Source organism: Lonchura striata, chromosome 2 (genome assembly GCF_050655825.1).
Source record: "Lonchura striata isolate lonStrDom1 chromosome 2, ASM5065582v1, whole genome shotgun sequence".
Taxonomy (NCBI): domain Eukaryota; kingdom Metazoa; phylum Chordata; class Aves; order Passeriformes; family Estrildidae; genus Lonchura; species Lonchura striata.
In genome coordinates, this window is record NC_140704.1 from 54,684,938 (window position 1) to 54,707,971 (window position 23,034).

General features: G+C 38.6%; 2 protein-coding genes across 2 annotated transcripts in view; both read left to right on the plus strand.

Annotated features, from left to right (window-relative positions):
* The window catches only part of LOC110479360 (amphiphysin), a 120,139-nt gene that overhangs the window by 91,435 nt on the left and 5,670 nt on the right, over positions 1-23,034 (plus strand). The window contains exons 12-20 of the mRNA XM_021546627.4: positions 964-1,071; positions 3,736-3,759; positions 4,882-4,905; positions 7,537-7,569; positions 8,943-8,993; positions 11,029-11,142; positions 16,944-17,000; positions 20,959-21,096; positions 22,345-22,608. Coding sequence (XP_021402302.2) covers positions 964-1,071; positions 3,736-3,759; positions 4,882-4,905; positions 7,537-7,569; positions 8,943-8,993; positions 11,029-11,142; positions 16,944-17,000; positions 20,959-21,096; positions 22,345-22,608 — 813 coding nt within the window. The remainder of the gene's footprint in view (positions 1-963; positions 1,072-3,735; positions 3,760-4,881; positions 4,906-7,536; positions 7,570-8,942; positions 8,994-11,028; positions 11,143-16,943; positions 17,001-20,958; positions 21,097-22,344; positions 22,609-23,034) is intronic.
* Positions 5,102-7,140, plus strand: LOC146768253 (uncharacterized). Its single transcript, XM_085570712.1, has one exon. The coding sequence runs from the start codon at positions 5,232-5,234 to the stop codon at positions 7,002-7,004; it is 1,773 nt and encodes a 590-aa protein (XP_085426838.1). The 5' UTR covers positions 5,102-5,231; the 3' UTR covers positions 7,005-7,140.

The following is a 23,034-nucleotide window of genomic DNA, read 5'->3' on the forward strand; positions in this document are numbered from 1 at the left end:
ATGATAATTAAATCTCAGCTATAGTTTCACACTAATTAGAATTTGATGTTGAAACACACTAATAGTTTTCTCAGGTTAATTTATAGCAAAAAAGACCTGTAGCCCATTGAACATATATATGTGTATATATTTTTATAGTGACCTCGGAAGCCTTGTGTAATTTATTAATTGCAAAGCAAAAAGGCTCTACCATATAATCTGTTTTAAGAAGAGCATATCATAGAATCATAACATGGTTTTGGTTGAAAGAGACCTTAAAGAGCATCTATCCCAAAGATCCCTGCCAAGGACAGGGATAGCTCTCACTAGACCAGGTTGCTCACAGTCCCATCCATCCTGGCTTTGAACACTTTTAGGGATGGAACATCCATGACTACTCTGGGCAACCTTACTTGGCAGCCTTCTAGTGTGCAATCTTACTGGGCAACCTTCCGGTGCCCTACTATCAGATGTTTGCTAAAGTTTAGAGCTAAAGACAGTATTAATTGTAAATTGGTATACATGTTAAGAATTAAAACTTAATTCAAATGTGTTTAGATCCTTCTGTATTGGCTTTTTACTAATGTTTGTGTTTGGGGAGAGACTAACTTACTAGAATGTATGGACATTGGGTGTTAATTTATGTAGTTTGTAACTTTGATGTATGTCACAAAGCACTTTAAAAGGGCCTTCACCATCATGTGATGCACACTCAACACTTCTTTCATAGGGCTGTGACTCTAGCCTGAAAAGACAAAGCTCTACTACAGAGAAACCAAAGACATCATAAGAGTGAATCTCATAAAAGTAAAACTTGTACTAAAGCTCAAGAAAATCTTTAGAGTTTCTGCCCCTTCTGGTGTGCATCACAGCTAGTAAATCTGTGGGATGTTCTGGTTTTTTTCTTGATTATTTTAATATTCTACTGCTCAGGTCAGTTTTTAAAAGATAAGTTTTTCAAGAGCTGTATTTCTCTTCTAAAAGAATGAAGTACCTGAAGCTAAGAAAGAGGAATCATTACTGGATTTGGACTTTGACCCTTTCAAGCCAGAAGCTGTATCAACAGGAGTTAGTCATTCACCCATGTCTCAGGTATCTCTTCACCTTGACATAGTCAAAGCATATGAATGCAATATACTGTGTTTGGTAGAAAAGGTTTGCCTCATGTATTAACAAGAAGTATCTGAAAAACCTTATCTTCCTGAGAAGCACAAGTCAGCCTTCTGTCTTCCTCATCAGTAGCCATGTACTTGATGATGTATTGGAAGGGAGAGGAAATCGTTAGGTGGTAAAATGAGATGTCTGCTAATGAGAATGGTTACTGGTACCTTGGCCTTGACTTTAGCAAGCTGTTATTTTCCATCGTTAGAATAACTCTTAGTGTAAATATTATTATTCTCCAGTGCTTGTTTTTCTGACAACTTTTCTGACCTTTGGTTCTTCATGTCTGGAAAGATGCGTTAGAGGACCTAGGTCTCCTGGAGTCAGTGTGCAGTTGCTTTACTGTGATGGAGTTTCTGTGTCAATCAGTAGTATGATCTGAGTGATTTTGCTACTAATCTATTTTAGACCTAACCTCAAGGAAAATTAGAGTATGGAATAGGGTGCTTTCTTGTAGAATGTTGTGTTATTGAAAGTCTGCATTTAATATTAATATTTGTAATGGTGGTTTTTTGCAGCAATATGAAAAAAAAATATGAAAACTAAAAAAAAAAAGAAAATGCTAATATATCAAGTTGCTGATATTCATTGGTTTATCCTACAGGACATGCTATTTTAAAATCTAGAATTTACCCTCACTACCCATAGGGCAGGTAGCAAAGTAGGGAAGATCTTGTGGCCAGCATGTCTGTATCCCTGTTTTGTACACAAAGAAGCATTGTTAATACACTGTTAGCAAGAGTTATCATTATTCTGGCTTGTTCTGTGAGACATCAAAAGACTTATCAGCTGTTCAGAAATGCAGCGCTGGGACAAGAAGCTTTAAGGCTGAGATGGTCCTGATTCTCTGCTGATCTCTACCTCAGTTAATTAATTTCTTATTCAGTGTGAAGCCCTAGTTATGTAATGAGATCTATATTGATCTCTGACAGGGTATGTGCTGTCATAAAAATGATACACTGTCAACACTCTGAACATTAGCTGAATTTTCTCATTGAGATTTCCTATGAGAAGTGTTCCATTCTAGCAGAAGCTTTGTGCATTTTACTTGTTAAGTTTTTTCTCCCTCTAAACAGAGAAAAGGAAGTGGAAGGCAAATGCCATTCAATAGAATTCAGCAGTGACAGAAAAGACTAAGCTGGATTTTGCTAACTATTCTTTCATCTTGTTTTGTAATAATGCTGATTAGAGCAGTAGAATCATTAAACAAAAGATACTTAACTTTTATGACAAAACATATTTGTTCTGACATCATATTGTACAGATTGTAGAAAAGTTTATTACTTTAGTGAAGATGTTATTTTATATTCAACTATACCATTAAATACAGAATATAATCCTGTGTAGAAAATTTGTGTTAAAAAAGTTACATAGTAACTTTTCATTTAGGGGCATAGGAAGCATTCACTGACCACCTTTACTCACTCCTTTCACCTTTCTGCAGAACAAAGACATATGAGAAAGGATGGCCCACATCTACAAGAGCTGTGGATTAGTCAGAAAACCGTGATTTTAGGAGGGAAGACAGCCCTGCAGCCTGGGTCTTTTTCTCACTGGAGTTGACAGGGTCATTACTATGACAGTATAGAGAGAATGAAACCTGTGGCTGCAGAGCCCTGTGCTTGCAGGGAGATTAAGAAGAGAGCCTTAAATGGTATTTCCATATGTGTATAGTTCTTGCTGCAGTCATGGGTACTTTCCATTCAGCAAACAGGTGAAATAGTGATGTGAAGACAGGAGTAGTCACCTGTGCATGATGCCTTGGAAGGCCTGGCATTACTTGTCTGTTGTTAATTTAATAAATTACCTCCCTCCACTGCTCTGCCAGGGTGATCCCACCACAGTAGGTGAGCCCTGGTCTGTCCTTCCTTCAATTGCTTTGCTGTTTATATGGCTGCATTAGTAGGGACCTTTCTAGACCTGTTGGGATCTGTTCTCTTTTGATATGAACCAGCAGAGTTCCCTCTCATGTGGTAGGCTCTAAATATTTGGCATGAAGTCTGCTGCTTTTCATTAATTTGTCTGTTTAGCTCTTCTGTTAGGAGTTCACTAGCATTTATTAACAGACTGGACAAGAAAAAGAAAATATTGGTCAACTTTCTTATTTCCTTTCCCTAATAGTATGCCATTTTTCTTTCTAGTATCAGTGTTGTGAGGAAGCCCACTTATTCTCAGTGGATAGCTGTGTCATTTTTAACTGGCTAGAGAGCCCCAACTTTGTAAGGTCTTTAAAGCTGACACCTCACAGAGGCTCGTATACCTTTTGAAAGTCACTCAGTCCCCAGCTCTGAACCTGGCCATTACTCATGCATACAGCCATGTGAGTTTGCTGAAAAGCAACAACTACTTTGAAGTGGGAAATACCAAAATGCATTGCATTCTTCCCATCCTTTATAACCAAAAGTATTATGTAGGTACATACAGAGACATACACACGTGGACATGTGCTAATATATAAAGTATGTATGTACTATAAGCATGCATATAAATAAGTTCTCTCTTCTTATTTAATGGGCATTGTTATGTAACATGTTGGACATACAGTACAGGAATGGTATTTTTCTGACAAGCTCTCTTTTTCACTACTTTTTCCAGACATTGCCATGGGATCTATGGACGGTAAGCCTGACATACATAACAGTATTTCTATGCCTCTGATTTTGTAACTTAAACTCAGATTTACAATTCTTTTACCAAAAGTCGAGATTAAGAATTCACAGACCATCAAAAAATTCCTTCAAGTATATGAATATGAAGCCACTGGGTATCTTTTAAAACTAACAATAACGAAAAATAATCTCTGTTGTTTAGCCTACAAAACCTAAATGATGTCAGAAATCTAGGCTAAAAGATTCACAATCACTACAGCTAAGCATGTTGCTTTTAATATGCCCAAAGTACACCTATTAAAAGGTAATAATGGATATAAGTCACTTATTTTAAATACCTGAAGGTGCCCATTAACCCAATGGACAACTGTTTTCTCAAAATTAGGAGTAAAGACAGAATTCAGCTTGTCTTTAGGGGCAATACAGTGAACTGGAGTTATTCACAAAAGCAAACGCCACTATAGGAAACTGCATTAATCCTTCCTTCTTCCTCCTGGTGCCAAATCAGATAAAATGATCTGCAGGAAGAAAACAACCCATTTTTGTGAGCTTTCTTTTGACTGTATGTAATGGAGTTAGCTGGGTTGACTTGATATGGAGCCTGATATGTTAATGTTTGACCTTTTGTAGGTTCACCCAGCACAGAAATCTGTGAATGCTTGTCATGTATTCAGATTCACAGCACAGTTTTTTTCACATTCTACATAGAATGTATATTAAATGCGTATGCCCTTATATTGAGTGAGGTTAAATAAAGCTTGATAATAACACTCATGTATGTAGGCTAGCCAAAATTTCAAGGCTGCAAATATCTGGACCACATGAAATAACCCATACTTCATAGCTAAACATTTGAAATAAAAATGTCGGTGACTCACAGGGGAAAGCAAGAGGTGATCAATATTCAACATACATGAAGAACTTATTTTGTAATGTAATTCAGAGGTTTGAAATTCACAGGCCTGGAATTAGTCTTGGGTGGAGTGGTGGGAAAGGATCTGCTACTCCTTCCCCACTCTAATTTGGTAACTGCAGCTGGTTAGAGAGCTGCTAATTAATGAACTGCTGCTGTATCAAAGTAAATAACATTCTTCCTTTCTGTTTTTTATGTGTATGACTTCATTCTATACAGACAAGCAGCGAATTGGTGCAGCCGGTAAGCAAACTTCCTCCCAAAATCACAAGCACTTTAGAGACTTCTTTAATCGCTGTGGTGTAATAGGCATAGTTTTCTGGTTTTGTGTATCAGTGCTGCTTTTTTGCATTACAATTTATTGCCTTCAGATGTTGCAAATCACATAGCTTTTCCTAAAATTGCTTAATGTAGTCACTTCATTCTTTAGATTAAAATTGCTCTTGTAAAAGATAAATGTGTTTTCTCATCAAGTCCGCCTTTATCTATTTCATCTTGTGTTTTTTCTTTGCTTTTCTGTCTGCTTAAAGCCTGATTCTTCAAAAAGTCTTTCCCTGTGTAACCTGATCATGGAGGAAACCCCAAACAGTGTGTCATCAGAAGATATTAACAGATCTCAAACTGATCTAGGTTCACTCAACTGGGGCCTAGATGTTAGCACACCCAGTATCAGCCAGGAAATTACTGCAGGCAGTTCTTTGCTTTTCCCCAGTGCAGAGCAAACCTCAAGCGAATCCACGGGTACTCTGCCTGCTAATGTTTGGCCTGCAGTAGGTGAGCAGGAGGATGCTGCATCAGGGTCAGCTTCTGTAAGCGAAAACCAGAGGACTTCACTGGAGGACCAGTTGGATGCCAAAAGTGTCGTGTGGAAAGATGTGGTGACCAATCAGCCTTTAGAGAACGTAACCAGTTTTGAGGCACCTATCCTGGGAACTGATAGCTTGTTGGATGAACCTCTCCCATGTGATGTGCAAAAGGCAGAGGAAGAGCGTGAGGAAGACGAGTGGGCAGGTGTCAAGCCAAGTGAAAAGGTAGAGACTGGAGCTAACTATAAGGAGGTAGAAGGTACAGAGGAACTGGAAGAGCAAGGTTTTGAAACCAAAGGAAACAGTGAGGCAGAATTTCATAACGGTTTAGCAAAATCAGATCTTGAAATTTTAGCCAGCTCAGAGGTAGAAAATTTACATGAGTTTGAAGATAATTATGGGGATACTGGGAGAGCTGGTGGTGCTACCCTAGAAAACTCTACAGAAGAAGAATTCAAACAGGTCAATGTCCTTGAGGAGACAGATAGAGAAATACCATCGTTGAGCACAGGGCTGAAAAGTGGGGACAAAATAGGGGCATACAACTGTAAGACTATAGAAAGCACTGGCTCTGAACCTGAGAGAGTCCCTGGTATCTGGGATGAGCACCATGAAAATACATTTGAGGAGGCCTTAGATCAAACTGACAGTGGTACTGCACAGAGTACATCCATGGAGTGTGTAAACATGAGGGCACATGTTGACCTAGAGATAACTGACCACACAGTAAAGTACCCTTCAGATTCTGGAAGTGATCTATGTGGCGCTGAATTATTGAGTGTGGAAGAGTCTGGTAAAGGAACCGAAGATAATAGCATCAGCCACCTCCCAAATGGTAGTACTGGTACTGAAGGTCAATCTGCTGCTGAAAAACAGTGGGCATTGCTGCCCAAGGCAGCTGATGCTGCTAGCACAAGCTGTGATAATCCTTGCCTAGATAATGCAGATAACCAAGTGACAGGTAGGACAGCAACAGCAGTCCCTGAAGTGATTAGCAGTGGTGTCCCTGAAGCCTTGGAAACAGAGCCCTGGCTGGCAAACTGGGATCCAACAGTTACTAATGATTCCTGGGGTTTTTCTAGTCTGTCTGATAGCCAAGCCAATGGACTGGATAATTGGCCCTTTTTCTCCAAGCAGCAGAACTCAGAGGAAGGTGACATGGAAAATGTTTGGTTAGGCATTAGTAATAAATGGTCTACAGAAGACCTAGAAACTACTGATAATACCTGGGGGGAAGTAGGTGCAAGCACAGGCCACATAATTCAGGAAACACTAGTAAAACAAAGTTTGCCTGGGGAGCAGGCAAGCATTAGCAATCCTGGACCGAGCAGGGAGATAGCTAGACCCTTGTCTCTGTTTCAAATGGGAAATTCCAGAAATGCTAGCACCGAGAGTTCAACTAGTCCTAAAGACAATGAGACCAACAACTCAGATTTATCTGAAGATGAAATTGCTAACCGGAGATATGGATTGTTGTACCAGGAAATTGAGGCTGATAAAGAAGAGGTACCTACCCCAGTGTGTAGCGTAGTCTAGACAAAGAGTTCCTTAGGCCATGCATAAGCTTGTTCTTTAAAAACATTCCATTTGTGTGTTTCCTACTGCCCTTCCTAAGTCCATGCTATTCTTTTTTTGAAAAATTGCCATGCAACTCTTCATGGTGTGGTACCCTTCAGCCCTTCAAGCAGGCTGACAAAAATGCATTTCAATATGGTGAATGCAGCATTGAACTGTGAAGACACGTTGTGTCTGGCAGCTTTTGTGTTTTATCTGTAGATCCTTAAATGTACCTGGTCTTTTTTTTAATTATTGGTTATTTTAAATATTTAAGGTACTCTGCTTTTTCTTTTTGTCATTTTCTTTAAGCCTGTGATGTTTGTTATCAAATACCACTGTTGTAAAAATTTATTGCTGCCTTATCCTTCATTTTTTTCCTCTCTTTTTTTATTTTTTGTTCCTTTTTTTTTTATGTCTGGCCTACATTTATTTTGAAAAATAAAAATGTTTTAATTCATGTTCGGATTTAGTAAACAAATGATAATTTGTTCTGATCTTCACTTCTACTTAGGCATCCACCACAGCATTTAATGGATTTGCACAGGTAAGAAATAAACTGGTTTTGAGATAATTTTTTTCTGTGCTATTAGGAAGGTACTAGAACTGGCTATACAAATTCAGGAAATCTGTTCTATAGACAAGCTGCATTGCAACAGGATATTGTCTCAAATCCTAACCTTGTCTGTTGTCAGAAATTCTTAGATGTTGCTAGAAAGATTCTAATGCCCTCAGGACTCTTGGCCTGACTGAGTCTAAAGCAAAAAATCTGACTACTTTGATGGGACAGCTATTTTCCCCTAAAATGGCTGGTCTAGCTTTTTTATTGTGCTCCTTTGTGGATTATATTTCTCACAATCCCAAAATCCTGTAAAGCACATTTTCAGTTTCACCTATTTTCAGTAACTCTGTGTGTAAATATGTAGTGAACTTTATTTTTTTCTTCATTTTCAGTTAATATACATTTTACTCTCAAAGTTTAACCTAAGTTATTTATCTGCTGTGGTGCTGATGGTGAGTCTGTGGTATGCATCACAGAGATACAGCACATAAAGACACTGTGTCCAGCTTTCAGATTCCAGGGCTGTGTCAAGATCCCAAATTTAAGGTGGATTATCTGGGGCTTTGTTGTTTTCTAGCATTCCCTTACAGACTGGCTCTACCACAGCACACCCTGTACACCAAATTTTAAATGTACTCAAAAAGGCTCAGCTTACACAAGGATGAAATTAGTCTTCCAATGATTAACCATTCTGTTCCAGGACATATAGTCTAGTAAAGGATCCAGATGGAAAGGGCAAAGCACAAGGATCTAATAATTAAGGCAAAATGTTTAGCTGGAGAAAACACATATTTTCTCTCTCCTCTGTGGTAGAAAAACAATTTGGCCCAGCAATATTGTGCAAATTAATTGGTTTGAGTGAGTGAGATGTTGGGAAGCACCTCTATTTTTCTACTGAATTTAGGTAAAAATTTGTATTTGTAATTGCTATAGTTATTATTAAAATAAAAGTCCAGGATCAAGAAAAAGGTACCTTAGAGCTGGCGTACTCTCCAGGCACAGCCATGTGTAATCTACAAAAAAGATTCAGAATTCCAAAAGTGCATTGCATTTTAAATGAAGTCCTTGTGAATCACATGTATTTAATGAAGGGTGTGAATTACATGTATTTGCTACCTTTAGTGAGGTAAAAAATGTTGGTTTAAAAACATTGAATATAAAACTGAAAAAATAATGGTACTCAGATTATTAAATAAATATAAAAATAATTCTTAGTTACATTTATTTGCCATCTTTTTCTATGTAAATGTACTTAGTGATTGTACCTGAATAAACCATTGAAAAATCAGGTCTTTGATGGACACCTGTAAATATACTGTCTCAAATATTTTTACATTGTTTTTCATTTCTGTGTCTAGGATATCCCTGCATTTACAGTGCAATCAAATGAGAATGTGGAAGAGCCTTTGGTAAGTTGTGGCTTTTAGTTCCTTTTAAAATGTCTTGTTAAAAAGGATACAAGTTTTCCTTTTTGCAAAGATATTTTCACTTTTTTTTTTTTTTTTGTTTCTATCCTTTAAATAACACCACCTTATGCAATTCTTCCATTTGGAAGACCTGATGATACCATTTTAGTTTTAAATCCATGCTCACTGAAACAATCTTTCACAAGTATAGCACAGAGCAAAAGAAAAGAAAACCAGAACGTTGTAAGGTATGTTTATTTTATAAAGGTGTAGTCATTTTGTTCACTTACTGCATTTAAGAAATTACTAGAATGAGTACTATGGTCCAGTGTACAGCAAGGACCTGATAGTATGTGATGGCAGTTACATATCTCCAAAATTGCTGTAATTTTATCTACTCACCTCCATATTAATAGTGGGCACAGTCTACTTCTAAGGAGGGCACAATCTTCTTGGAAGTGATCATACCTGGGCAGTTTCTTAGCTCCTCTTAAAAGTCTTTGCTTAGCCTGGAACAAGGATGAGAATAACAGCATTGCTGGGTGAGTGCTATAGTTACTTACTAGCAGCAGGGTGATATTTTATGTTATTTAATGTGGTGTTTGTGCTCATGATGGTTACTGAATATTGTGAGAGTAGTTTTACTCATAGTTGCAATGTGGTAACTTATCTGAAGTATGCTTTTCAACAAGTGACTTGAAGCACACCAATGTAGTCTGCTTTATGTTACTTATGATTTTAAGTCTGAAAGAATCTTCCAGTATTAAATGTCAGGAAAAACATCACCTGGGATAAATCTACTTTATTTTTCTCATTTCAATTCTGTTTCTTCTTATGAAAGTCTCTAGAGCTGTCATTAATGCACTACACTGAGAAATTTTTGCACAGTATTGTATAATATACAAGTGAATGCTCCTTAATGCTCTGCCAAATACTAAAGGTCTTGCATAGACTGACTTCTATGTACCTCATTAAAAATCAGACTGCTTAAGGGATATATGCAAAGAGTTGAGAGTCTATGTTTTTTTTTTTTCCTGAAAAATATCAGGAGGAGAAGGTCTTTAAGATGTTAAAGAATTTCACAGAAGCTGTCTCTTCATCACAGGGGATACCAATTCTAGCCAGCGACCTGTTATCAACTTCAAAGCAATTGCTTTTGATCTTCATATTATGCTGAACAATTTGTTCATGGCAAATTAATCGATTGGGGTTATGATGTCTGGTTGAGTCACCCATCTTTATAAATCAAATATGCTAAGCATAGCTTGGAGCTCTTGCCTTGTTAGGTGCATGTATTTGCAGAGTAATGTCTCTATTGGAGATCACACTTCTGCTGTGAGCTATTTTGCCACAAGACTGAATGTGTTGCAGGTCTGGTGATATTTCATAGATCCTCTTGTTGAAAAACAAGCTGAGGCCAGAATTTAAAAGAGTGGAAATCGCAATAGTAGGTTGATAAATAAGTGCCTTGTAGGTGATTAAGAGCTCAAGAGAGAATGCATGTTAATAAAAAAGCAGAGGTCATTGCTAGCATTCATTGCTAGTATTCAATCAGTCGTTGTTTGTGCATATAAAAACTGTTTGAGTTTCATTCTCTGTTCATTGCTGCTTACCCTCACTGGAGGAGGGTATATTGTCTGAGAATAGACAGAGACAGGGAGGAGGAGGTAATTTTTAAAACTCATGTTTGAAGACCAGGGTTGGTACACATGGGTGCCAGTTTCAATTTCTGGCCTTGCCAGCAGTTTCTGGAGCATTTTTGAGCTAACTGGGTGCTTTCCCCTACTTCATTACTTCTCACTGTAACTCAGGAAACTTTCCTTGTGAGGGAGGCATGTAGGACTGACTCATTTTACATAGAGAACATTGATGATGAAAATGCCCTTTACATGCTGTCTTTTATTGGGGACAAAGCCTGGCAAGACTGAGCCTGAAGCAACACTGTGCCAGGCACAGTTCCCTTTCTCCCTCTTCCTCCCCAACATCATATGCTCCTCAACAATTTTTCCACTATCTGCTTAAAAATCAATAACAAAAGACTGAGGCTGAAGAAACTCCACCTGGGGAACCTAAGCTTGAGGAAACCCCTGCTGCTACTGCTGCTGTTGTGGAAAAGGAGGCTGTCCCTGCTGAGCCAGCAGAGCAAGCTGTGGTGAGTGACCTGTCCTCCATGCCACCTCTGGGGCCTCATCGGAGCCACATTTTGTTCTGGTGAATGTGCTTGCTGCATTTCAGCCATCCTTTCCACTGCCATCCTCCATGGCTAGTTTCTCTGCTGCCCACTGTGTCACAGCATGCCTCTCCAGCATGTGCCCCTTTCAGCCCTAAAATGTCATTCCTCTTACTTTGGGCATCTTAGGCTCAAGTTTGTCTTAGTGGTTGTGATTTCACAAGTTGTTTGATGCCCAATGAATTTCAGAATGGGAAAGAATTGATGCCGTTTTTAAATGATGTTATTAGCAAGTTTCTCCTTTCATTTCAAGCACTAAGCTAATGTACATCTTGTATGATCCTTATTACAGCAGGAAAATTCCATTACAAAGTTATTGTAGTAGGTCTGTAAGGCTCACAGGTTTAGATGCCAGTTGTGAGCCGAAGAGAGGACTCTGAACACCAGTTGGGAGACTTTTTACATGTTAGAATTCAGGAAATGAAGAAGAAATTCCTCTGCATGAGGAACAAAGCAAGACATCCAATATCACTGCAAATTAAGGGGTGGTCTGAGACAGTAGGCACGGAGTTTTTCTGCTGACTAGCATCCCTTTTGATACAGGTATCTCAGTGCATATTCTTTTTATCCAACTGAAGTTCCTCTCGTACACACTAGTATCAGGTGGTCTTGGTGGTGGATGATACCAACAGGCTGAGAAACCCTGGAGGAAAACAGCATCTGTTTTCCTGAAGACAGTAACATATTAAAAGGCTCTAATGAGTTGCTAGTAGAATATGAAGATTACTACTGGAAAAACTGGATGGAAAAAGGGGAGTGTTTTGTGTGTCACACAGAAGCTGGTGGAAGATATATAACTGTGCTCTTTGTCTGTCAAGCACAGTTTGGTGTTATAAGTGCTCTTAGAAGGGAAGGTTTAAGCTTGCTGAGCTGCACTTGGACTTGGGGGAGACCCTGTGTGTCTTCTGCTGCTAAGCAGGGATGATGATACCCAAATGACCATAAAATTAGATGGTTTTTGGTAAGTGCTTGATACACTGCCATATGGATATCAATATTACGCTAATGTAGATGCAAATTAGCTGAAGAAATTGGAAGTATCTGTAGATGCACCTATAAATGTGGCAGCAGAGAGCATGGATAGATATCTAATCATCAGGTATCAAGCTACTGAGTTCTTCCTAACAGAGGAAAAATAATTTATTGTGCGAGGAGAGTTAGGCAGGACTAGACGGGCTGTTCTGCAGGACTTTGGGGGAAAGGGCAGATAACACCTGGCTCTGTCTAACCTTACCCATCCTCTGAGGACGCCTAGTGGCATTGGACATATGGAGGGAAGCAGTCACGGTGTCTTCCCCAGAACTACAATTAGGTTTAGTTCTGATTACACGTGCATGAACTCTGAGTATTTGTTTCATATTTTAATTCGCTTTTGTTTGGTTCCATGGTTCACACTGGAGGAAATTATTTCAGGATCATCCCCTTGTACTAACATAACTAGGTGAAGAGAGCTTCATGGTCTGTGTAGACCAGGCTCTCCCCTTCTATGTGTTTTCAGTTCATATTGTCAGCTCTATAGGAAGGCAAAAAATGAAATTACCTAACTGAGGCACATTGTTTTGCCAGACTGTTGATAAAAATGCCTCATGTAAATGTGATAGTTTGGAATAAAGAAAGTGGGAGGGAAGGTGGAGAGAGAAGGAATGGAAAATTGGTCATTGATCTGGAGCTTTTCTCTTCCCATGAGTGCATGGTGGGGAATAATGTGGAAGAACAGATATTAATGAAGCCAGAAAAGTGGTTTTATTTTGAAAAAAAAAATGTGAAAGAAGTTTCCCATTTTTACGAAAGGAAACATTTTTGTCTTGCTTTAAGACAAAGCAATTCTCTGAAGCCTGTTGCACATCTTAAGCACTAATTAAACAGTCTCTGCAGTACCATGCCTTTGCTTGCTGGCCAGCATGACCTTTTCAGTTGATCCATTTTGCTGCTGAGGAGTTCTGGGTCTGTGGTCTGTAGTCAGCTGCTCTGGCTGAGTCACAGGAGTGCAGAGCTATTGGAAGAGAGCCAGAGATAAACAATGCAAGAGACAGACAATTTAAGAGCAATCCAAGAGGAGGAGGGTAGGCATTAAATAGAAGTTAAACAGTTTTAATTAGGCTTGGTCTTGGTGCTTTGTTGCTAATTCAAAATTATGTTGTCCTTACTAATTCGGGAAAAAAAGCAAAGTGTTGATTTTAAAAATGCCTGAAATGTAGTGACTGCATTTGTTTCTGAAAGGTTTTTATTTCAGAGAGAATTTTCCGAGACATGCAAAGAGGAGTTTTGAAGATTGGGATTAATGACAAATATGTTCAAAGCTAAGGAAAACTACACTGAATTGCAAAAGATGAAAACATGTCATTTCTCAGCAGCACTTCTACAGTCATTTGCTTTATGAGTGACAGTTTCCTTTAAAAGTAGAATTGTAAAATATTAATAGATGGTACTTAATTGGGAATATTTTATTGAGTTTAGTTGCTTCCAGTTTTGAATGACAGCCAGTCTTCAGTTGAGTTTTTCTGTGGTAAGTTTCCGGTCACATCCCATTAACCCAGAAAATTTATGGCATAGATCCCTCATTATAGGAACTTCACAGTAAATTTTCTGGTAGGGTGTTCATTTAAATTATGGATAGAATGGTCCAGGGGATAGGGTATTACTTGCCCGTATGGGCATTTTAGATTCAGTTATTTACTGTTTCATAGTCTGCCTGATCAAGATTGGCAAAACTTCACTAGAAGAGCTCATCAGAATTTTTGCCTAGGATCTCTTCGTATGTCTTGGTCCTTCAGATCTCCAGTGCCATAGAACAAATAAAGTTTTTGTTAGTAGCTATCAACAGTTGATCTTTTTAGGGAGAGGGATAAAATGGTAATTAAAGGGACAGTATGACCATGTGTGCCAACAGAAGTTAACCATGGTAAACAGTTTATGCATGGAATTCTCCACACAGAGTTGTTTTTCTGTTTGTAAAGCATCCCCAAAAGCAGCTATAAATCTAAAGGATAGTCTGAAGGATATAATGCCTTAACCACTGGCTTATTTCTTTTTCAAGTAATACTGCCCCTCTCACCACATCAATTTTTTCACATTCAAGCAAAGATGTCATGAGGACATCATAATAAAAAGAATGCTTATGAAATGTTGTTATTTCCCTTCTTTTCCTGCATGTGAGACATAGTATTTGAAGATCAGCTTTTCTACTTCCACTGCACTTATTAGTATGGAAAGAGCTTCTCAGTGCTTTGGGTCTGATGCCTGCCTGGACTCCGATGTTCTCCCATCAAAGCAGTCAGATGCTCAGCTAAATACTGTGGTTTTCAGAGTAGTATATAAGCATACGTGAAGCTACCTCCTGATAAGCTTTTTGCAGACAGAGTGAGTACAGCAGAGGTCAGGGAACAGCCTGCAACCAAGTGTATCTAATTAGGGTTCAGTCTCACTTTAGGTACAATTCACAGTGCCCAAATGGTGGAATGTGTAGTTTGGGAGAGTAATACAATGGTTAGATACAGAAGAGCAGTCAGCTGTGCCCAGATTCTGAGCATGAAGCTAAGTGCAGGTGAAGAATGGGAGCATAAGGCCATTAAAAATATATGACTCTCTTTTACAGGAGACAACTGATACAGAATAGTGTCTTTCTGTTGGAGCCTCCAGAAGCAGATTTTTCTCTCTAGAACCAGGGTGTTAGTTTCCAAGTATTATTCCAGTCATCCTTTTTACTAGGGTTTCATGCTCTAAAAGTGATACAGTTTATCATGCCTCTCTTCTCAAACTCCATTATCCACAAAATTGCAACTTCCAGCTAATCAGAAAAGCAAAATGGTACTAAATTGACTAGTACACAATAATCAAGTTAGCTACAGGAAAGCTCAAGCTCAAGCTTTGGAAATAAAAGAAGCTCTCCTTACTTTCACCTTTCCAAACAAAATTGTGCTTTTAGTTAATAAGAAAACAGTTCTTATTTGAAAGTATGCATATGTATATATTAAATCATTCTACAAAGATACTCAAAGCTAGGCTGATGGAATTCTCACCAGAGAATATTGCCAGGGAATTACTAAGAAAATGAAAAATGCCAACACATTCCCGACTTTGAAGTGCAAGATTATACTAATTTCTGAAGGCAAATTGTAAATACAGCTGCTGGCAGAAATTCAGCACTTTTTAATAGAACAAGTTGGGAAGTCGTCTGTGTACTGACTTGCAGTTGGACATAATGTTTTTATGGGCAACAGTTTGCTCTGCTCTAGAAAAAAAATTCTCTAGGTGGTTCTGTGCATACATGCATTATTAGAGTGTGAAATATTTATATTTCGCTGCTGATATTTTTTTTTTTTCTATTTAAGACCATTTACAGCCTCCTCAAACTTCCTAAAAATTGAAGACCACACAGTAGAGGCTTGACAGCTTAAAAAAATAAGGAATTAATAATTTTTAAAAGGTTATATAATATTGCAATTTTAACAGGGATAAGGCTGTAAGAGGTTTCTTTGGCAACACTACTGTCAGCAGCTGCTCTGTCCTGACCTCTGGGCATGTTCAGTGCTTACAACTGACTGCGAGCAATGCTAGGTTAGAGTAGGAAAAAAAAGAGTGATATGAAGTTTGCATTCACCATTCTTTTTTATTAAAAAAGAAATATGCAACCATTTCAGCTGAAACTTTAAGGAATTTTGGCATGACAGTTGTGTGTGTGAAGGCAGGTAGCTGGAGCCGGAGTATGTGAGGTTTCCTGGCTTCTGACTGCCAAAGCAGGCATTCCAATATACCATGCCCCCAAGTATGCTTGCAGAACTTCTCTTCACCCTTACTGCTCTGTAGAAATATCTGACCTAGCTGTCTTAAAATTTATTAGCAAAATTGATTTCCATAATGGGGCTTTGTCTTGGTTTTGCTTAGCAGAGTGTCTTCAGAAATAGCCATGTCTGCAGAAAGTCAAACCTTAATAGCTAAAAAAGCACTTCCAACTATTCTACATATTCTACACCAAACCTGAATTTTTATGGTTTTGACTATTGACCTTTTGTAGAAAAGGACCTGGTGCTGGTCACAAGTACTGTTTGGGAGGAGCTTGGTACTGGTCAGTGCATTCAATTGTTTGAACCTAAATGGGTGTCAGATTTGGAAAACCACTGATGTCTAACTTTTTTAATGTCAGGCTCCTGCTGCATGTACCACTGAATATGGACCCAAAGTAAGGTGATTCAGAAAAAAAAAAAAAAAACAAAAAAAAAAACCCACAAAAAAACAACCCCAAAAAGAACCTTGAACTTTGTGACCCACATCTTTTGGGGTGATCTTTAAATGAGCTGCAGTCTAACATGAGTGGAAGTAGTATTTCATGAAGTTTACACTGAGGCCCTGGTGAATTACAGGAGGAGTAGCAGGTGATAATGGAAACAGTTTGAGTGACCAGTGGGAGAAATTTGAACTTGGTGCAAACTGCAAGGTTGCTTACTAAACAATTCTTCAAAGCTGGTGCTGTTATGAAAATACTAGTAGTAAAAGTAAGTTAAATTGTCCTTAATAGTTCCAGTGTGATGATGATAACGTATGTAAAGGGTTTGTTTTAGCACACAAGTACTTCTATTTCAGATTATATGGGGCAATATATACTAGCTCATTTAGCCATTGCATCCCATACATGGCATGCTTCCATTAGCTTGATCAATACCAATTTCTCTGCAGCCATTGCTTCAGCATGTCTAAGGTGATGACCATATTTCCTTTTTATACAGGAGAATGTCGAGGCAGGAGATAAGGAGACAACTGGAGTTGCTGAGAAGGAAAGCGAGGTACATATGAACAGACTTGAGTATGGTTGTGCTTTAATATTTTCAACCATTACAAAAAATTTGTCATTTGCATGTCATCAATAGACAGGCCAATACCATGCAACTGTGACCTAGCTGTGGTATCTTAAGTCTAGCACTGCACAGATATATCTGCACCCATGGTATATATTCTAACATATAACCTCTCATTCAATGCAGGATTTATCTTAGAAACTGCCTGTTGCAGCAGTATAAAGTGATAAATATTTCAGGGCAACAAAGCAGCTCCCCAGCTAAAGGAGGTATAATTCTGTTTCTACTGACATTTGGAAATATGCTGCATAGATTCCAAGTAGCTTTTACAAATTTCTGTATATTTGTTTGCCTAGCCTTTTTGTAAATTTCTTTATAAAAAAGCCCTATGATTAATAATTTATTTTTCCTAGCACAACATGCCCTGAGCTAAAACAGATACTTGGAAATAATCATGTTATGAGTTGGTTTGCTAAAGCATAGTCTGACATTATTAGATACAGTTAAAATCAAATTACAAAGCAAATTAAAGCTCGGTGATATAGTTTAGGCTGTACATAGGTGGACTTGAATGATTGCATATTGCTTATATTTTTTTAGGAGTGATAAAAGTACTTACTCTGAATCCTTGTATTCTAAAGTGAAACTGCAATGTATTCAAACATGCACAGAGGACAGCACAAGAGGATTAGCTGCATATTAAACTCATGAACAGAAATAGGGACTGGGAAATAACTTCGAGTTACTAATCACTGAGGATTTGTATCTCAAGGTGCTAGAAACCAGTTTGGTGGTTTTTTTTGGTTTTTTTTTGGTTTGTTTTTTTTTTTTTTTTTGTGGTTGTTGTTGTTACTCATTTTGGTGCCTTGATATATACAAAAAGGTAATGAACTGGTTTCAGAACTTGCTAAGTTCAGCTGTCCAGGCTTAGGTTCATTGTCCTGCTGTAAAAGTGCATTAGGTCTGCTAGAGCCAAGGCTATATCTGTAGCTGTAGGGCATACCAGTGTCACTTGGAAGTGAATTTGGGACTCACTGGTGCTGTATTCCTCACCACACATGCCACAGCACTGCCACATCCACATGGAAGCCAATGGAATTGCATTGGAAGAAAGTGCAGAGTGGGAGTGGCAGATCAAGCCCAGCTTGGTGTGGACTCAGTGCAAAGAGAGTGTTGTGTTGTTCCTCCAGCATTGCCTTGTCACTCCCGACAAGTCTGGTTCAAGAAGAAATGTGCAAGAAATGCTTCACAGTTGTGCTAGCACCAAGGCTAAATCTTTGAAACCTTACCCCTTTATTCTAATACTACTTGTTCACTCTCTCATCTGAGAGTGAATTTGCCCATATTTGGTTTAAAACAGCTGTTTAAAACAATGTGCAGAAGAGCTGCCACAAGAGATAAAGTTATTTGCTAAGCCAGTATTTGACTGTTAATGGACCATGGTCCCTTTGATACTCAGTAATTTGGTTAACAAATTATTCAGTAGTACTTCAGAATTTTCCAAGACTTTGCAACTGATGTATTCTCTAAAGCTTGATGATTGGTCTCTCTTGACATTTGATAGCTTAGCTGATTATAACCAACTGTCATAAAAATTACCAATTTCTGTTCTAAATCCAGCCATAAGGCAAAAACTTCACCTCTGGACAACAAGTGTATCAGAGGGAGCGCCTCTGGCAGACCTCAGCAACAGGCTTGGTACCCCTTTTCCTCTTCCTGGGCTCATTATTGCTACTGCTGAATATCTGGCAATATTGTGTTGAGCTGACAGGAATGTTAATGAGAGTACAACTGTGTGGATAAGCTGCATCCTGGCTAAAGAAAAATTCACATCTGTGCAATTAAAACAGTTGAGTGGTTCTATCACACCCCTCATGATACTAGATGATCCTTTCTTTTGCCCCTGTGTGCTTGGTGTAATTTCAATAATACTGCTAGAGAGAGCTAATTTTGAATACTGTTAGACTGCCTAATGTTATTAATTACCTATATGAAAGAGATCTGTAGGATTGGTTTTCAATGTGAAGTAAGGTAATACAAGTAGCTGCATCTGCAAGGATGTGGTTCAACACAGCTGGTTATGAATTCAAGTTCCCGCCCTTTTTTTTTCTCTTCTGTACTAATCAGATATTTGAGACTGATAGTGAGGTTCATTCTAAGCTACCTCATATGCCTTTCTATAAAAGCTTTTTTTAATCATCTAGCTTTTATTGGTTTTGTACTCTAAGACACAAGAAAAAGGAACTGTGAACTGTGGTATACATTTAGTGACTCCTGACTGCATGCTGTGAGTGTCATCCTATCAGTGTGGGCATTTGTGAACCAATTCATGTAAATTAGTATTCTCCTCCTTAGTAAAATGAAATGGTCCATACAAATCCAATAAGCAGAAAAAGCTCAGAATAGACAGCAAGACCCAATTTCTGCAGCATACTCTTAGAAATGCATGGTGTCAAATCAATCTGTTGTGCACTCTATTCCCACTCTTTCCTACTAGCCTCTTCCAGGCAACATTCATCATTTATTTGTGTATCTTCTTGGATCAGGACTCCTAAAATTGGTAATACTATATGAGTGGCAGGCTTGCATGACTTATAGGAGAAAATGTCAACATCTGACCTTGTCTGTTGATGTTATTTCCTCTTACAATAGAGCATGCTTCAGCAGCAGCAGTTTCAATTTAAATGTAAGTTCCCCAGTGCTTTTAGAAATCCATACAGTATTTTCTGTCTTCATGGATTCCAGGAGGATTTCTTTATCATACCAATTAATAGCAGCAAATAGGAATAGTGGTGAATATTTAATGTTGCTGAAAAACAAGACCTGAACAAGTGTCCTTGAACAGTTACTGAATTTAGGTAGTGAAGTTAGCTTCATCCACAGGGGAAAGATCAAACTGTGGAAATGAATAGCATCAGACTGTTCACTGGAGATCAGAGAGATTACTGCTAACTGTGGCTTGACATTGGTACCTCGAAAAGAGTTTTCCTTCAGTGTTTTTACTTTATCTTTGAACCATCTGCTGTAAGGTAAAAATTCTGTCTTGAAGTTAATTAGATTAAAACAATGAGCTTTGTCATTTACCTTCAAATGTCCAAACCTAAGATTAATTAATTGTAAGTAATTTGGGGAGCAGACAGACATGGAATACAATAACCTTTCGAGTTACCCACAATAACAAGTAACAGTTTCTGCTGGTGAGGGATTAAACATTGATCTAGTAGTAGGCAGGTACTCTTCTGTGCACTTTTCACGAGTCAGAATAAATCATGTATTAACTTTTCAACACCGACTGATCAGAAATTATTCAGTCAAAGACTGAATAGGCCTTTATGTATCTTTCTATACTGAGATAACTATAAATCTTTGTAGGGTTTTTTTTTTTTTTTTCTGATACTTAACCAGATGTAGAATATATTTACTTCTGATGTGACCTGATTTGTAAGTCCCTCTGTTAGAAAGGAATGTGTAACTAATAGTACAAGATACTTGAAGCCAGGCAAGGTCTGTGGTGAAGTAGGTAACTAGCTAGAGAAGACTTGAAGGCTCTTCCCAAGAACAGATTCCATTAGCAGGGTCCTGGGGGCCTCTAGACAAGCTCCTCCTCCTCTGCGGAAACCAGTGGTAAATTTCTTCCACAATACAGCTGGAAGACAAGGGAAGGAAAACAGCTTTGACAAACAGTTACTCATAACACCTGAGGACTCTGCTAAATGTTGCCTGGTGAGGTTTCATAAATGTCTCTCTCCCACCTTTTAATCAGTTTTTCTGAGCAAGCTTGTCCCCAGCACTGCTCTTCTCCATAAATCAAGAGGAACACCAGTGAACTCAAGACCATAGGTCAGCATCACACAGGGAGGTCACAGAGCAGAGCCTGTCCCATGTTCTCTCCAGCAAGTATCTGTAACTCATATCCTGAAAGGTCCCTCTCTTCTGTTGTTTTTAGCTGGTACCTGTTGGTGAGAGGATTGCAGCATCAGAAGATAGTGCAGCTGTGGCAGCAGGAGCTGCCACCGCTGAGCAGGAGGATATTGCTGAAGGAGACAAACCTCAGGGAGAAGAAAAAGAGGCTGATATGTCTCAGGTAACTCATGTCAGTTCATGGGAGAGTGTGTTAGGGGAATCAGGACAGATTAAGCAGCCCGAGAGAGGCAAGGCTACTGCAGTCCTGTGCCCCTAGCTTCAACCAGTAGCAAGATTTATGTTCTCTTGGGATGGCCCTAGGAAGATCTCACACAGGGTATCCTTTCTTCTAAGTCCTTACTTTGGGTTGTGCCTGCCTTTGTGTCTCTCTACTCCCCTAGGCTTGTGGAGATGGGAGTTGATGGCCCTCTCATGGTCCTGTGAGCAGCATGGCAGCACATTGTTTGGGTTATCCCCCACTGTTGTCTCCCTGTGCTCCTCTGTGGAGATAACATTTATCACATAAGATAACAGGGCTTTCTGGAAAAATAGCAGAGAAACAGTTGGATTTCTCTTAAATTCTGACACCATGTCCTATCAATAGCATTACTTTGTTTCCTGTAAGTCATAGCAGTCAAGCCATGTATCCATATCTGGCCTGCTGCCTTTTCCTCACAACCTCTGAGGAGCTGGCAAACACCTGCTAGAGCAGACCCTGTAGCAGGGCAGCCAGTTGCCAGATTTAATTGCATATTATATTTCATCTGTGCTCCAGGATAAGATGGTCTGGAAGAGGATCAGTGAACATGTTTTTTTTCAGGTTGGGTCCTACAACAAGTTTTGTTAAATGCTTTTTTAACTGGGATCCCTGATTGGTCAGATGCTACTTAGATTTTTTTTTTTTGCTTTCTCTGTACCCTGTTACATTGTTATAAATCAGGAGAGATCCCTTCAGTCAGAGAAATATGTCGTATTTCCTTCTTTCATCACCTTCTACCACTATTATCCTGCTGACTTCCATTTCCAAATAAAAACAGTACAGTGACTACTGGAACTACTGGCTTCACTCAAACCTGCCAAAACTAGAGAACAGAGTGAAGGAAAAAGGTCTAGTAATTTCCATGAACACTGAAAATTAAGCCCAAGCTGACTACAAATATTTTTTATTATTAGTGTAGTAATGTGTAAAGTAGGTTTAGGAGGACTAAGGGGAGCAGTGATAACAGGGAGGGGATTATTCCTTGACATTCTTGCACAAATACTGTTTTCTGTCTTAAGAATTCATGGAAGAGAAAAAAAAAAAATTTTCAACCCCATATATGCCCTATGCAATAAACAAACAATAGTGTTTTCCTGTTTGAAATAAAGTACTAAATAGTTTTGTATTTCTTTTCTGTGGGGGGTTTGTTTTTTATTTTTTTTCCCCCAGGAAAAGATCAGCAGCATCCCTTCAGTAGTAATAGATCCAGCATCAAACAACGAGGGGGAGGGAGAACATGAAGTCACCATGAATGAGTCCAGAGATGCCACAGCAGAGATGGGCGCTCAGGTCACTGACACTTCTCTCAGTGAAATTTCCCAGTCTGGAAATGATCAGAAACCTGCTGAAGAAATCCAGGCTGTACTTTCTCAGGATCAGCCTGCTCCAGCAGAAGATGCAGCTTCAGCAATGCCACCTGGTTTTCTCTATAAGGTCTGCTTCTCCATTCTTCTTCTAGATATCCCTAGCTTCTGTGGATGTGTCTTGTCTGCACATTAGTGTCATGATTTGTTAAGGGCAAAGTATTCTTAGTTTATCAGTCACACACATGCACAAATATATGCAACTACAAGTGTAATATTGTGTTGTTGCTTCATAAATAAAATCTCAGAAGATACATTTTCTGCATGCTTGTTGTTGGGCATATCCTGTGTAGCTGTAAGATTAATTGAAGTACAAAAACCCTTGAATCTCACCAAATTACTGCTGAAAATTAATATATTGAATAAAACTGCACTGCCACATAGTAATCAGTAATATTGTTGATATATTCTAATTATACATCTAATATGCTAATATATTTGATCTCTAAGGTCCCTTGCAAACCCAAACTCTTCTATAATTCTATGATCATTAAAA

Coding starts and splice junctions, on each gene's coding strand:
- LOC146768253 (XM_085570712.1), top strand. CDS start 5,232: ATGGAGGAAACCCCAAACAGTGTGTCATCAGAAGATATTAACAGATCT.